The sequence below is a fragment of the Limanda limanda genome, chromosome 12 (genome assembly GCF_963576545.1).
Source record: "Limanda limanda chromosome 12, fLimLim1.1, whole genome shotgun sequence".
Classification (NCBI taxonomy): domain Eukaryota; kingdom Metazoa; phylum Chordata; class Actinopteri; order Pleuronectiformes; family Pleuronectidae; genus Limanda; species Limanda limanda.
The window spans coordinates 28,365,191-28,378,140 of NC_083647.1; the positions used below are offsets into that span (position 1 = coordinate 28,365,191).

Genomic DNA, 12,950 nt, shown 5'->3' on the forward strand with positions numbered 1-12,950 from the left:
ACATGTTGTGTGTATGAGTTCTATGTTGTTACATGTTGTGTGTATGAGTTCTATGTTGTTACATGTTGTGTGTATTACTTCTATGATGTTACATGTCGTGTGTATGAGTTCTATGTTGTTACATGTTGTGTGTATGAGTTCTATGTTGTTACATGTTGTGTGTATGAGTTCTATGTTGTTACATGTTGTGTGTATTACTTCTATGTTGTGACATGTTGTGTGTATGAGTTCTATGATGTTACATGTTGTGTGTATGAGTGTTATGTTGTTACATGTTGTGTGTATTACTTCTATGTTGTTACATGTTGTGTGTATGAGTGCTATGTTGTTACATGTTGTGTGTATTACTTCTATGTTGTTACATGTTGTGTGTATGAGTTCTTGGTTGTTACATGTTGTGAGTATTACTTCTATGATGTTACATGTCGTGTGTATGAGTGTTATGTTGTTACATGTTGTGTGTATTACTTCTATGATGTTACATGTCGTGTGTATGAGTTCTATGTTGTTACATGTTGTGTGTATGAGTTCTATGTTGTTACATGTTGTGTGTATGAGTTCTATGTTGTTACATGTTGTGTGTATTACTTCTATGTTGTGACATGTTGTGTGTATGAGTTCTATGATGTTACATGTTGTGTGTATGAGTGTTATGTTGTTACATGTTGTGTGTATTACTTCTATGTTGTTACATGTTGTGTGTATGAGTTCTTGGTTGTTACATGTTGTGTGTATGAGTGTTATGTTGTTACATGTTGTGTGTATTACTTCTATGTTGTTACATGTTGTGTGTATGAGTTCTTGGTTGTTACATGTTGTGAGTATTACTTCTATGATGTTACATGTCGTGTGTATGAGTGATATGTTGTTACATGTTGTGTGTATGAGTTCTATGTTGTTACATGTTGTGTGTATGAGATCTATGTTGTTACATGTTGTGTGTATGAGTTCTATGTTGTTACATGTTGTGTGTATTACTTCTATGTTGTTACATGTTGTGTGTATGAGTGCTATGTTGTTACATGTTGTGTGTATTACTTCTATGTTGTTACATGTTGTGTGTATGAGTGTTATGTTGTTACATGTTGTGTGTATTACTTCTATGTTGTTACATGTTGTGTGTATGAGTGCTATGTTGTTACATGTTGTGTGTATTACTTCTATGTTGTTACATGTTGTGTGTATGAGTGTTTTGTTGTTACATGTTGTGTGTATGAGTTCTATGTTGTTACATGTTGTGTGTATTACTTCTATGTTGTTACATGTTGTGTGTATGAGTGCTATGTTGTTACATGTTGTGTGTATTACTTCTATGTTGTTACATGTTGTGTGTATGAGTTCTATGATGTTACATGTTGTGTGTATGAGTTCTATGTTGTTACATGTTGTGTGTATTACTTCTATGTTGTTACATGTTGTGTGTATGAGTGCTATGTTGTTACATGTTGTGTGTATGAGTTCTATGTTGTTACATGTTGTGTGTATGAGTTCTATGATGTTACATGTTGTGTGTATGAGTTCTATGTTGTTACATGTTGTGTGTATTACTTCTATGATGTTACATGTTGTGTGTATGAGTTCTATGATGTTACATGTTGTGTGTATTACTTCTATGTTGTTACATGTTGTGTGTATGAGTGTTGTGTTGTTACATGTTGTGTGTATTACTTCTATGTTGTTACGTGTTGTGTGTATTACTTCTATGTTGTTACATGTTGTGTGTATGAGCTCTATGTTGTTACATGTTGTGTGTATTACTTCTATGTTGTTACATGTTGTGTGTATGAGTTCTATGTTGTTACATGTTGTGTGTATGAGTTCTATGATGTTACATGTTGTGTGTATTACTTCTATGTTGTTACATGTTGTGTGTATGAGTTCTATGTTGTTACATGTTGTGTGTATGAGTTCTATGTTGTTACATGTTGTGTGTATGAGCTCTATGTTGTTACATGTTGTGTGTATGTGTGTTGTGTTGTGTCTCACCAGTTTCTGGTTTGGAGAACTCCAGGCACAGGATCTCGGAGTCGTGAGCCTGGACGTTCATGATCTCCTCCATGCTGTGCAGGTCATGGATCCTACAACACAATCACACAATCAACAAATATCCTGGACTGTTGTACAGTCATCATGCAGACCCCCTACACGGGCCCCCCCCTCACCTCAGGACCCCCAGGCGGTCTCCAGAAGCCAGATGTTGTCCATCAGGACTGACGCTCAGGGACCTGATGCCGGTCCTGCTCTGGTCTGTCTGCTGCCCCTCGGAGCCCACTGACCCCCCCTTCTCTGTGTTGCCCCCCGGACCCTCCGAGTCCAGCAGGCTCGCTCGCTTATCGTCCACGTAGATGACCTTCTGCAGGTCCTGAGGTCAGAGGTCAAGGGTCAGAGTCAGGTGAGGAGCTTCTCAATTCGGAGATACAGGTGTAGATCCATGTGTACAAGTGTAGATGTGTGTGTACAGGTGTAGATGTGTGTGTACAGGTGTAGATGTGTGTACAGGTGTAGATCCATGTGTACAGGTGTGTGTGTGCAAGTGTAGATGTGTGTGTACAGGTGTAGATGTGTGTGTACAGGTGTAGATGTGTGTACAGGTGTAGATCCATGTGTACAGGTGTAGATGTGTGTGTACAGGTGTAGATGCGTGTGTACAGGTGTGTGTGTGCAAGTGTAGATGTGTGTGTACAAGTGTAGATGTGTGTGTACAGGTGTAGATGCATGTGTACAGGTGTAGATGTGTGTGTACAGGTGTGTGTGTGCAAGTGTAGATGTGTGTGTACAAGTGTAGATGTGTGTGTACAGGTGTAGATGCGTGTGTACAGATGTAGATGTGTGTGTACAGGTGTAGATGTGTGTGTACAGGTGTGTGTGTGCAAGTGTAGATGTGTGTGTACAGGTGTAGATGTGTGTGTACAGGTGTAGATGCGTGTGTACAGGTGTGTGTGTGCAAGTGTAGATGTGTGTGTACAGGTGTAGATGTGTGTGTACAGGTGTAGATGAGTGTGTACAGGTGTGTGTGTGCAAGTGTAGATGTGTGTGTACAAGTGTAGATCCATGTGTACAGGTGTAGATGTGTGTGTACAGATGTAGATGTGTGTGTACAGGTGTAGATGTGTGTGTACAGGTGTAGATGTGTGTGTACAGGTGTGTGTGTGTGTGTACAGGTGTGTTTGTGCAAGTGTAGATGTGTGTGTACAGGTGTAGATGCGTGTGTACAGGTGTGTGTGTGCAAGTGTAGATGTGTGTGTACAAGTGTAGATGTGTGTGTACAGGTGTAGATGCATGTGTACAGGTGTAGATGTGTGTGTACAGGTGTGTGTGTGTGCAAGTGTAGATGTGTGTGTACAAGTGTAGATGTGTGTGTACAGGTGTAGATGCGTGTGTAGAGATGTAGATGTGTGTGTACAGGTGTGTGTTTGCAAGTGTAGATGTGTGTGTACAGGTGTAGATGCGTGTGTACAGATGTAGATGTGTGTGTACAGGTGTGTGGGTACAAGTGTGGATGTGTGTACAGGTGTGTGTGTACAGGTATGTGTGTACAGGTGCGTGTGTACAGGTGTGTGTGTACAGGTGTAGATGTGTGTACAGGTGTAGATGTGTGTGTACAGATGTAGATGTGTGTGTACAGGTGAAGATGTGTGTGTACAGATGTGTGTGTACAGGTGTAGATGTGTGTGTACAGATGTGTGTCTACAGGTGTAGATGTGTGCGTACAGGTGTGTGTGTACAGGTGTGTGTGTACAGGTGTAGATGCGTGTGTACAGGTGTGTGTGTACAGGTGTGTGTACAGATGTGTGTGTACAGGTGTGTGTGTACAGGAGTTGATGCATGTGTACAGGTGTAGATGTGTGTCTACAGGTGTACAGATGTGTGTGTACAGGTATGTGTGTACAGGTGCGTGTGTACAGGTGTGTGTGTACAGGTGTAGATGTGTGTACAGGTGTAGATGTGTGTGTACAGATGTAGATGTGTGTGTATAGGTGTAGATGTGTGCGTACAGGTGTGTGTGTACAGGTGTAGATGCGTGTGTACAGGTGTGTGTGTACAGGTGTGTGTACAGATGTGTGTGTACAGGTGTGTGTGTACAGATGTGTGTGTACAGGTGTGTGTGTACAGGAGTTGATGCATGTGTACAGGTGTAGATGTGTGTCTACAGGTGTAGATGTGTGTGTACAGGTGTGTGTGTGTACAGATGTGTGTGTACAGGTGTGTGTACAGATGTGTGTGTACAGGTGTGTGTGTACAGGAGTTGATGCATGTGTACAGGTGTAGATGTGTGTCTACAGGTGTAGATGTGTGTGTACAGGTGTGTGTGTGTACAGATGTGTGTGTACAGGTGTGTGTACAGATGTGTGTGTACAGGTGTGTGTGTACAGATGTGTGTGTACAGGTGTGTGTGTACAGGAGTTGATGCATGTGTACAGGTGTAGATGTGTGTCTACAGGTGTAGATGTGTGTGTACAGGTGTGTGTGTGTACAGATGTGTGTGTACAGGTGTGTGTGTAGAGGTGTGTGTACAGGTGTGTGTGTAGAGGTGTAGATGCGTGTGTACAGGTGTGTGTGTACATGTGTGTGTACAGATGTGTGTGTACAGGTGTGTTGTCCTACGTGGCTCAGGATGTTCTTGTTGAGGGACGTGTGTCCATCGAGGTTCCACAGTCGGATGGTGTTGTCTGAGGAGCAGGACAGGAAGGAGCTGGGGGGGAGACACGCCTCTCTTCCCCCTCCCCCCTCTGGAGACACCTGCAGGAGACAGCAGGGGGCGCTCCTTTATTTTTTTCAACCTAAAACTCGGGTGAATTCATCCGTTGATAAATAATTTTTACATATATGATCAACATGTATTTATTTATATACAAACACACACACACACACACACACACACACACACACACACACACACACACACACACACACACACACACACACACACACACACACACACACACACACACACACACACACACACACACACACACACACTGACCTCCACGCTCCACACACAGGACGAGTGGTAGAGGGCGCTGTAGAGCTTTCCCGCCCTGCGCGGGTCCCGGACGTCTCTTACGTCCCAAACATAAACGCTGTGGTCGTTGTAGACGCAGGACAACCAGCGGTTGGTGGGGTCATAGGTCACCGCCACCGTGTCCGGGTATCGAGCCTCCGGCCTGCAGGAGAACAGCTGACTGGGGGGGGGGGATGATGAGTCAGAATAAAGAGCAAACTGACCCTGGTCCACTGGTTCTCTCAGGTGTGTGTGTGTGTATGTGTGTGTGCGTGTGTGTGTGTATGTGTGTGTGTGTGTTTGTGTGTCTGTGTGTGTGTTACCTGGCGTCGACCATGCTGGCGATGTCGGCGCCCAGCGGGTGGGGGCGGGGCAGCGTGCAGATGAAGTGCAGGTTGACGGGACTGAATGCTCGGACCGCTCCATCAGAACAACCACAGAATATCAACTCGTCTGTAACAGACAGACAGGTGGCCTGAGACGTCTGAGGACAGACAGGTGGACAGACAGACAGGTGAGTTAGAGGATGAGTGAGCTCTGGTCTTCTGTCTGAAACAGTACTGTGTCAGGCAGACAGACAGGTACAGACAGACAGACAGACAGACAGACAGACAGACAGACAGACAGACAGACAGACAGACAGACAGACAGACAGACAGACAGACAGACAGACAGGCAGACAGGCAGACAGACAGACAGGCAGACAGACAGGTACAGACAGACAGACAGACAGACAGACAGACAGACAGACAGACAGACAGACAGACAGACAGACAGACAGACAGACAGACAGACAGACAGGCAGGCAGGCAGGCAGGCAGGCAGGCAGGCAGGCAGGCAGGCAGGCAGGCAGGCAGGCAGGCAGGCAGGCAGGCAGGCAGGCAGGCAGGCAGGCAGGCAGGCAGACAGACAGACAGACAGACAGACAGACAGACAGACAGACAGACAGACAGACAGACAGACAGACAGACAGACAGACAGGTACAGACAGACAGACAGACAGACAGACAGGTACAGTCTCAGGCTGAAGTGACTGAGTCCAGGTGGCGACTTACTGAGGCAGAGTCAACTCTCTGAACAGGAAGCAGAGGAGGAAGCAGAGGAGGAAACAGGGGAGGAAGCAGAGGAGGAAACAGAGGATGAAGTAGAGGAGGAAACAGAGGAGGAAACAGAGGAGGACGCAGAGGAGGAAACAACAGAGGAAACAGGGGATAAGGCAGAGGAGGAAACAGAGGAGGAAGCAGAGGAGGAAACAGAGGAGGAAACAGGGGATAAGGCAGAGGAGGAGGCAGAGGAGGAAACAGAGGAGGAAACAGAGGAGGAAGCAGAGGAGGAAACAGAGGAGGAAACAGAGGAGGAAACAGAGGAGGAAGCAGAGGAGGAAGCAGAGGAGGAAACAGAGGAGGAAGCAGAGGAGGAAACAGAGGAGGAAGCAGAGAAGGAAGCAGAGGAGGAAACAGAGGAGGAAGCAGAGGAGGAAACAGAGGAGGAGGAAGCAGAGGAGAAAGCAGAGGAGGAAGCAGAGGAGGAAACAGAGGAGGAAACAGAGGAGGAAGCAGAGGAGGAAACAGAGGAGGAAACAGAGGAGGAAACAGAGGAGGAAGCAGAGGAGGAAGCAGAGGAGGAAACAGAGGAGGAAGCAGAGGAGGAAACAGAGGAGGAAGCAGAGAAGGAAGCAGAGGAGGAAGCAGTGGAGGAAACAGAGGAGGAAACAGAGGAGGAAGCAGAGGAGGAAACAGAGGAGGAAGCAGAGGAGGAAACAGAGGAGGAAACAGAGGAGGAAGCAGAGGAGGAAACAGAGGAGGAAGCAGAGGAGGAAACAGAGGAGGAAACAGAGGAGGAAGCAGAAGAGGAAACCGAGGAGGAAGCAGAGGAGGAAACAGAGGAGGAAGCAGAGGAGGAAGCAGAGGAGGAAACAGAGGAGGAAACAGAGGAGGAAACAGAGGAGGAGGAAGCAGAGGAGAAAGCAGAGGAGGAAGCAGTGGAGGAAACAGAGGAGGAAACAGAGGAGGAAACAGAGGAGGAAACAGAGGAGGAAGCAGAGGAAGAAACAGAGGAGGAAACAGAGGAGGAAGCAGAGGAGGAAACAGAGGAGGAAGCAGAGGAGGAAACAGAGGAGGAAGCAGAGGAGGAAACAGAGGAGGAAGCAGAGGAGGAAACAGAGGAGGAAGCAGAGGAAGAAACAGAGGAGGAAACAGAGGAGGAAACAGAGGAGGAAACAGAGGAGGAAGCAGAGGAGGAAACCGAGGAGGAAGCAGAGGAGGAAACAGAGGAGGAAGCAGAGGAGGAAGCAGAGGAGGAAACAGAGGAGGAAGCAGAGGAGGAAACAGAGGAGGAGGAAGCAGAGGAGAAAGCAGAGGAGGAAGCAGTGGAGGAAACAGAGGAGGAAACAGAGGAGGAAACAGAGGAGGAAACAGAGGAGGAAGCAGAGGAAGAAACAGAGGAGGAAACAGAGGAGGAAGCAGAGGAGGAAACAGAGGAGGAAGCAGAGGAGGAAACAGAGGAGGAAGCAGAGGAGGAAACAGAGGAGGAAGCAGAGGAGGAAACAGAGGAGGAAGCAGAGGAGGAAGCAGAGGAGGAAGCAGAGGAACGTCACATTACGTCTTCAAACTGTGAAATATAAAAACCAGGAACTAGAGGTTCAATGAGCTCAGAGAAGCAAACTGATATTAAAGCTTCAGTGACACATGTTTTACAGTCTGTGACATCACGTCTGTGACATCACGTCTGTGACATCACGTCTGTGACATCACTTCTGTGACATCATGCATGAGGAGCTCTGTCTAAGATCCATGAACTCAGCACATGCTGCTGCTCCTGTGGGTGTTGATGTGTGTGTGTGTGTGTGTGTGTGTGTGTGTGTGTGTGTGTGTTTTTAACATATGAACGTCACATTGAGGTGAATCAAATTATTATGAATATCAAGAACAATGTAACAAACATTGATTGACATGATAATATTACCGTTCCTAACAGTCTGTTGACTGACTGACTCACCCGCAGCTCCACCCACTTGTCGAGGAGGCGTCGGTCGTTGAACTCGCACAGCAGACCTGAGGAAGTGATGCAGAAGGTGGAGGAGGCCTGTCGGCCACGCCCACACGCCACGTCGCTGAAGAAGTTGTTCCTGAGCTCTCCCAGCAGCCCTGAGCGGCCCAGCAGAGGCACGGTGGCGTTCACCTGCAAACCAGCAGAACGTGAGAACAACAGTCGCCGCACGCTGGCTCTAAGCTGCACCGGCGGAGGCGTGAACCTTGGAGGTCTTGGCGTGATCCAGGTACCAGAACTTCACGTGGCGATTTCCAGCAGTAACAAAATAGGAGCTGTCGTCTGAGAAGGACACAGCCGTCACTTTACTGGAAACTTTATTGGCTGCAACAACGATGTTTTTCTGATAAACAGAGGAGGAGATCAGAGAGGAGGACATCAGAGAGGAGGACATCAGAGAGGAGGACATCAGAGAGGAGGAGATGAGAGAGGAGATCCGAGAGGAGGAGATCAGAGAGGAGGACATCAGAGAGGAGATCAGAGAGGAGGAGATCATACAGGAGGACATCAGAGAGGAGGACATCAGAGAGGACATCAGAGAGGAGGTCATCAGAGAGGAGGACATCAGAGAGGAGGACATCAGAGAGGAGATCATACAGGAGGACATCAGAGAGGAGATCATACAGGAGGACATCAGAGAGGAGATCCGAGAGGAGGAGATCAGAGAGAAGATCAGAGAGCAGGAGATCAGAGAGGAGGACATCAGAGAGGAGGAGATGAGAGAGGAGATCATACAGGAGGACATCAGAGAGGAGGACATCAGAGAGGAGGAGATCATACAGGAGGACATCAGAGAGGAGGACATCAGAGAGGAGATCATACAGGAGGACATCAGAGAGGAGGAGATCAAACAGGAGGACATCAGAGAGGAGATCCGAGAGGAGGAGATCAGAGAGGAGGACATCAGAGAGGAGGAGATCAGAGAGGAGGACATCATAGAGGAGGAGATCAGAGAGGAGGACATCAGAGAGGAGATCATACAGGATGTGATCACAGAGGAGGAGATCAGAGAGGAGGAGATCCGAGAGGAGGAGATCAGAGAGGAGGAGATGAGAGAGGAGGAGATCAGAGAGGAGGAGATCAGCGAGGCACAGTACTCAGTTACTCCTGGTACTCAGTTACTCCTGGTACTCAGTTACTCCTGGTACTCAGTTACTCCTGGTACTCAGTTACTCCTGGTACTCAGTTACTCCCGGTACTCAGTTACTCCTGGTACTCAGTTACTCCTGGTACTCAGTTACTCCTGGTACTCAGTTACTCTCGTACCTTCCAGTTCCACACGTTCACCATCATGTCGTGTTGATATCCGACGCTGACGATGTATTTTCCATTTGGAGAAAACGTGACGCAGGAGATTCCATATTTATGTTCCTGAAGCTCAGCGACCTGCAGCCGCTCTGACACCTCCCACACCCGGACCGCCGGCACGTGACCACTCTGAGGGGGGGGGCAAACACATCAACCAACTGTATATAGAGACCACATATATATTTGTTTTATATTTCTACTTATTGCTAGATGTCTTTTTGAAGCTATAATATTGCAGACTTCCCCATCGCAGGACTTTGAAGGACATGACTGTGGTTCTGGTGCAGATGTTCAAACAGCTGGAACCACACTCACCTCTCCGGTGACCACGAACCTCCCGTCAGGAGAGAACGCCAACGTGGTGATCGCCTTCCTGCAACCACAGGTCACATTATATACACAGGTCATATTATTATATATTTGTAAAGCCCATATTAACAACTATGTTAATTGTATCCACTGTACCAATGGTGTTTTAAACGAGTCATAGGAACCAACAACTTTAATAAATCTTAATTAAAACTTGAGTTAACCTTCAACCTTTATTTAACAGGAAGTGGTCACATAGCAGTAGTACAGAGAGCGAGCTGATTGGCTGATGGAGTTTCACCTGGAGCTGTTGAAGATGTGATGCTGTTTGTTCTTCCGAGGATTCAGCAGGACAACAACACACCTGTGTGTACACACAAACACACACACACACATTATCCCCATGAGTCATCAGAGTGACAGACTGAGGAGTGTGTGTGTGTGGTGATAAACACACACACACACTCACTTCGTCTGACCTCACATCTTCTGACCTCACTTCTTCTGACCTCACTTCATCTGACCTCACTTCTTCTGACCTCACTTCTTCTGACCTCACTTCTTCTGACCTCACTTCTTCTGACCTCACTTCTTCTGACCTCACTTCTTCTGACCTCACATCGTCTGACCTCACCTCTTCTGACCTCACATCTTCTGACCTCACTTCGTCTGACCTCACTTCTTCTGACCTCACTTCTTCTGACCTCACTTCGTCTGACCTCACTTCTTCTGACCTCACATCTTCTGACCTCACCTTTTCTGACCTCACTTTTTCTGACCTCACTTCTTCTGACCTCACCTCGTCTGACCTCACTTCTTCTGACCTCACTTCGTCTGACCTCACTTCTTCTGACCTCACTTCGTCTGACCTCACTTCTTCTGACCTCACTTCTTCTGACCTCACTTCTTCTGACCTCACTTCTTCTGACCTCACTTCTTCTGACCTCACTTCTTCTGACCTCACTTCTTCTGACCTCAGTTCTTCTGACCTCACTTCTTCTGACCTCACTTCTTCTGACCTCACTTCTTCTGACCTCACTTCTTCTGACCTCACTTCGTCTGACCTCACTTCGTCTGACCTCACCTTTTCTGACCTCACTTCTTCTGACCTCACTTCTTCTGACCTCACTTCTTCTGACCTCACTTCGTTTGACCTCACTTCGTCTGACCTCACGTCTTCTGACCTCACTTCTTCTGACCTCACTTCTCAGCTGCTCCAGTCTAACCCGGTTCCTCAGGTTCTCACCCTGCAGGATAAGCCAACAGTCCAGTTCTGGGGTCGCAGGCCAGCGCTCGGTTCCCTGGAGCTGTGATTCCCAGAACCTTCTCCAAGGTCACCTGGGAAAAAACAGAAGGTCAGAGGTCAGACACAGGTTCCACTTCCTTCATTTAAGGATTCAGAGGAGAACCTCCTCATGACATGGAACCCCTGAGACCCCCTCCTCTGTCGGGTGGTCTCTGGGAGAAACTGTCCTGAGGACTCGTGGTCAATCTTTAGCTCTGACCCACTGACACTCTTCTAGCTTGTTAGCTTGTTAGCTTGTTAGCTTGTTAGCTTGTTAGCATGTAATCATCTTCTTCACATGAGAAACACAAACTGCAGAACATCTCAGGAGATCTGGAGTTCACGTGTTAAAACAACTTCAGTTTCCTGTCGCGCTTCACGTGATATTGACAGTTATCAGCTGACACGAGTGAGTCTCACACAAATCAACACAAAACCAACTCAGCAGGTTCAGCAGGTTCACAGGAACCTTTGTTCACTTCTATGTTTACAGATGTTTATTCAGTGTGAAGAGACACAACGATGTGGTTCTGTGTTCACGACTCACAACCTTTTCAACATGGACGACAACAATGTGACAGTTTGTCTGCACAACACGTGATGCTGTTTTCAACACTGACCTCCGTCAAGGGTCAGGCATGTGTGAACAAGCTCCTCCTCTGATGGCCTCTGACCTCCTGTCACGTGTGTGTCTATCTAGTGTCATGAGGCCAATTGTGTTTCATTCCATCGTTGTGTTTGAGGATTAAGACTTGATCAGGAACAGGTGAGTTAGGGGGAGGGGCTAGGGAATGTATCATGTAAATAAGCGTCCTCACAACTACAGAGACGCACGTGTGTGTGCATGTGAGTGAGTGTGCATGTGAGTGAGTGTGTGCATGTGAGTGAGTGTGCATGTGTGTGTGAGTGTGCATGTGTGTGTGCATGTGAGTGAGTGTGCATGTGTGTGTGCATGTGAGTGAGTGTGCATGATGTGTGTGAGTGCATGTGTGAGTGCATGTGAGTGAGTGTGCATGTGAGTGAGTGTGCATGTGTGTGTGCATGTGAGTGAGTGTGCATGTGAGTGAGTGTGCATGTGTGTGTGCATGTGAGTGAGTGTGCATGTGAGTGAGTGTGCATGTGTGTGTGCATGTGAGTGAGTGTGCATGTGAGTGAGTGTGCATGTGAGAGTGTGCATGTGTGTGAGTGCATGTGAGTAAGTGTGTGTGTGAGTGAGTGTGCATGTGTGTGTGCATGTGAGTGAGTGTGCATGTGAGTGTGCATGTGCACGCGCACCTTGTCGCTGATGTCCTCTTTGTGACGGGCCGTGTGGCTCCTCCTCCTCAGTTTGATTGACGGGGATCGCAGCAGGTTCTTGATCCGACTGCGGATTGTTCCGCTTCCGTCCGCGGCCATCGCGCCGTTAGCTGCGCTGCTATCTGCGCTGCTAGCTATTAGCTGCGCTGCTATCTGCGCTGCTAGCTATTAGCTGCGCCGCTAGCTATTAGCTGCGCTACTAGTTATTAGCTGCGCTGCTATCTGCGCTGCTAGCTGCCCCCCCCTAGCGGCTCGAGTCTCTCTCCTCCGCCGGCGCTGCTGCTGCTGCTGCGGTCATTCCGTCCGCGAGCCGAGCCGAGCCGGGCCGGAGGGTTCCGCGGACCTGGTCCTGGCCTGATCCGGATCACGGGCCCCGGGTCCGCCGCTGCTCCGCATCGTATTTCTCCCGCAGCGAAGAACCGAGACGCTTTGGATCCAACACAACCTGGACAAGCTAGCTTCCGAACAGCCAACACTTCCGGTGTGGCTTTTCAAAATAAAACTGCCTGAAAGCTCAGTTTATATCCCATTAGAATTATTTTAATTGTGGTATTTATGACTAGAAAATATTAAAGTAATACGAGATATAAACGAAGCTCCTATGAAATAAAAATGGACTCAGTTCCAACAACAGGTGCAGTTTCTCTGAGGCTCCATTGGACCCCCATGTTACCTGGTCCTCAGCATTCAGCTCGAAGTGGC

General features: G+C 47.7%; 1 protein-coding gene across 1 annotated transcript in view; it reads right to left on the bottom strand.

Annotated features, from left to right (window-relative positions):
* mapkbp1 (mitogen-activated protein kinase binding protein 1) overlaps nucleotides 1–12,701 on the bottom strand; it is a 25,447-nt gene extending 12,746 nt beyond the window's left edge. The window contains exons 1-12 of the mRNA XM_061082221.1: nucleotides 12,228–12,701; nucleotides 10,914–11,005; nucleotides 9,969–10,031; nucleotides 9,674–9,731; nucleotides 9,317–9,487; nucleotides 8,256–8,393; nucleotides 8,000–8,182; nucleotides 5,326–5,486; nucleotides 4,985–5,183; nucleotides 4,606–4,740; nucleotides 2,163–2,362; nucleotides 1,987–2,078 (exon numbers count right to left, since the gene is read on the bottom strand). Coding sequence (XP_060938204.1) covers nucleotides 1,987–2,078; nucleotides 2,163–2,362; nucleotides 4,606–4,740; nucleotides 4,985–5,183; nucleotides 5,326–5,486; nucleotides 8,000–8,182; nucleotides 8,256–8,393; nucleotides 9,317–9,487; nucleotides 9,674–9,731; nucleotides 9,969–10,031; nucleotides 10,914–11,005; nucleotides 12,228–12,347 — 1,612 coding nt within the window. The 5' untranslated portion in view covers nucleotides 12,348–12,701. The remainder of the gene's footprint in view (nucleotides 1–1,986; nucleotides 2,079–2,162; nucleotides 2,363–4,605; nucleotides 4,741–4,984; nucleotides 5,184–5,325; nucleotides 5,487–7,999; nucleotides 8,183–8,255; nucleotides 8,394–9,316; nucleotides 9,488–9,673; nucleotides 9,732–9,968; nucleotides 10,032–10,913; nucleotides 11,006–12,227) is intronic.
* Between the last annotated feature and the right edge of the window lie 249 nt (nucleotides 12,702–12,950).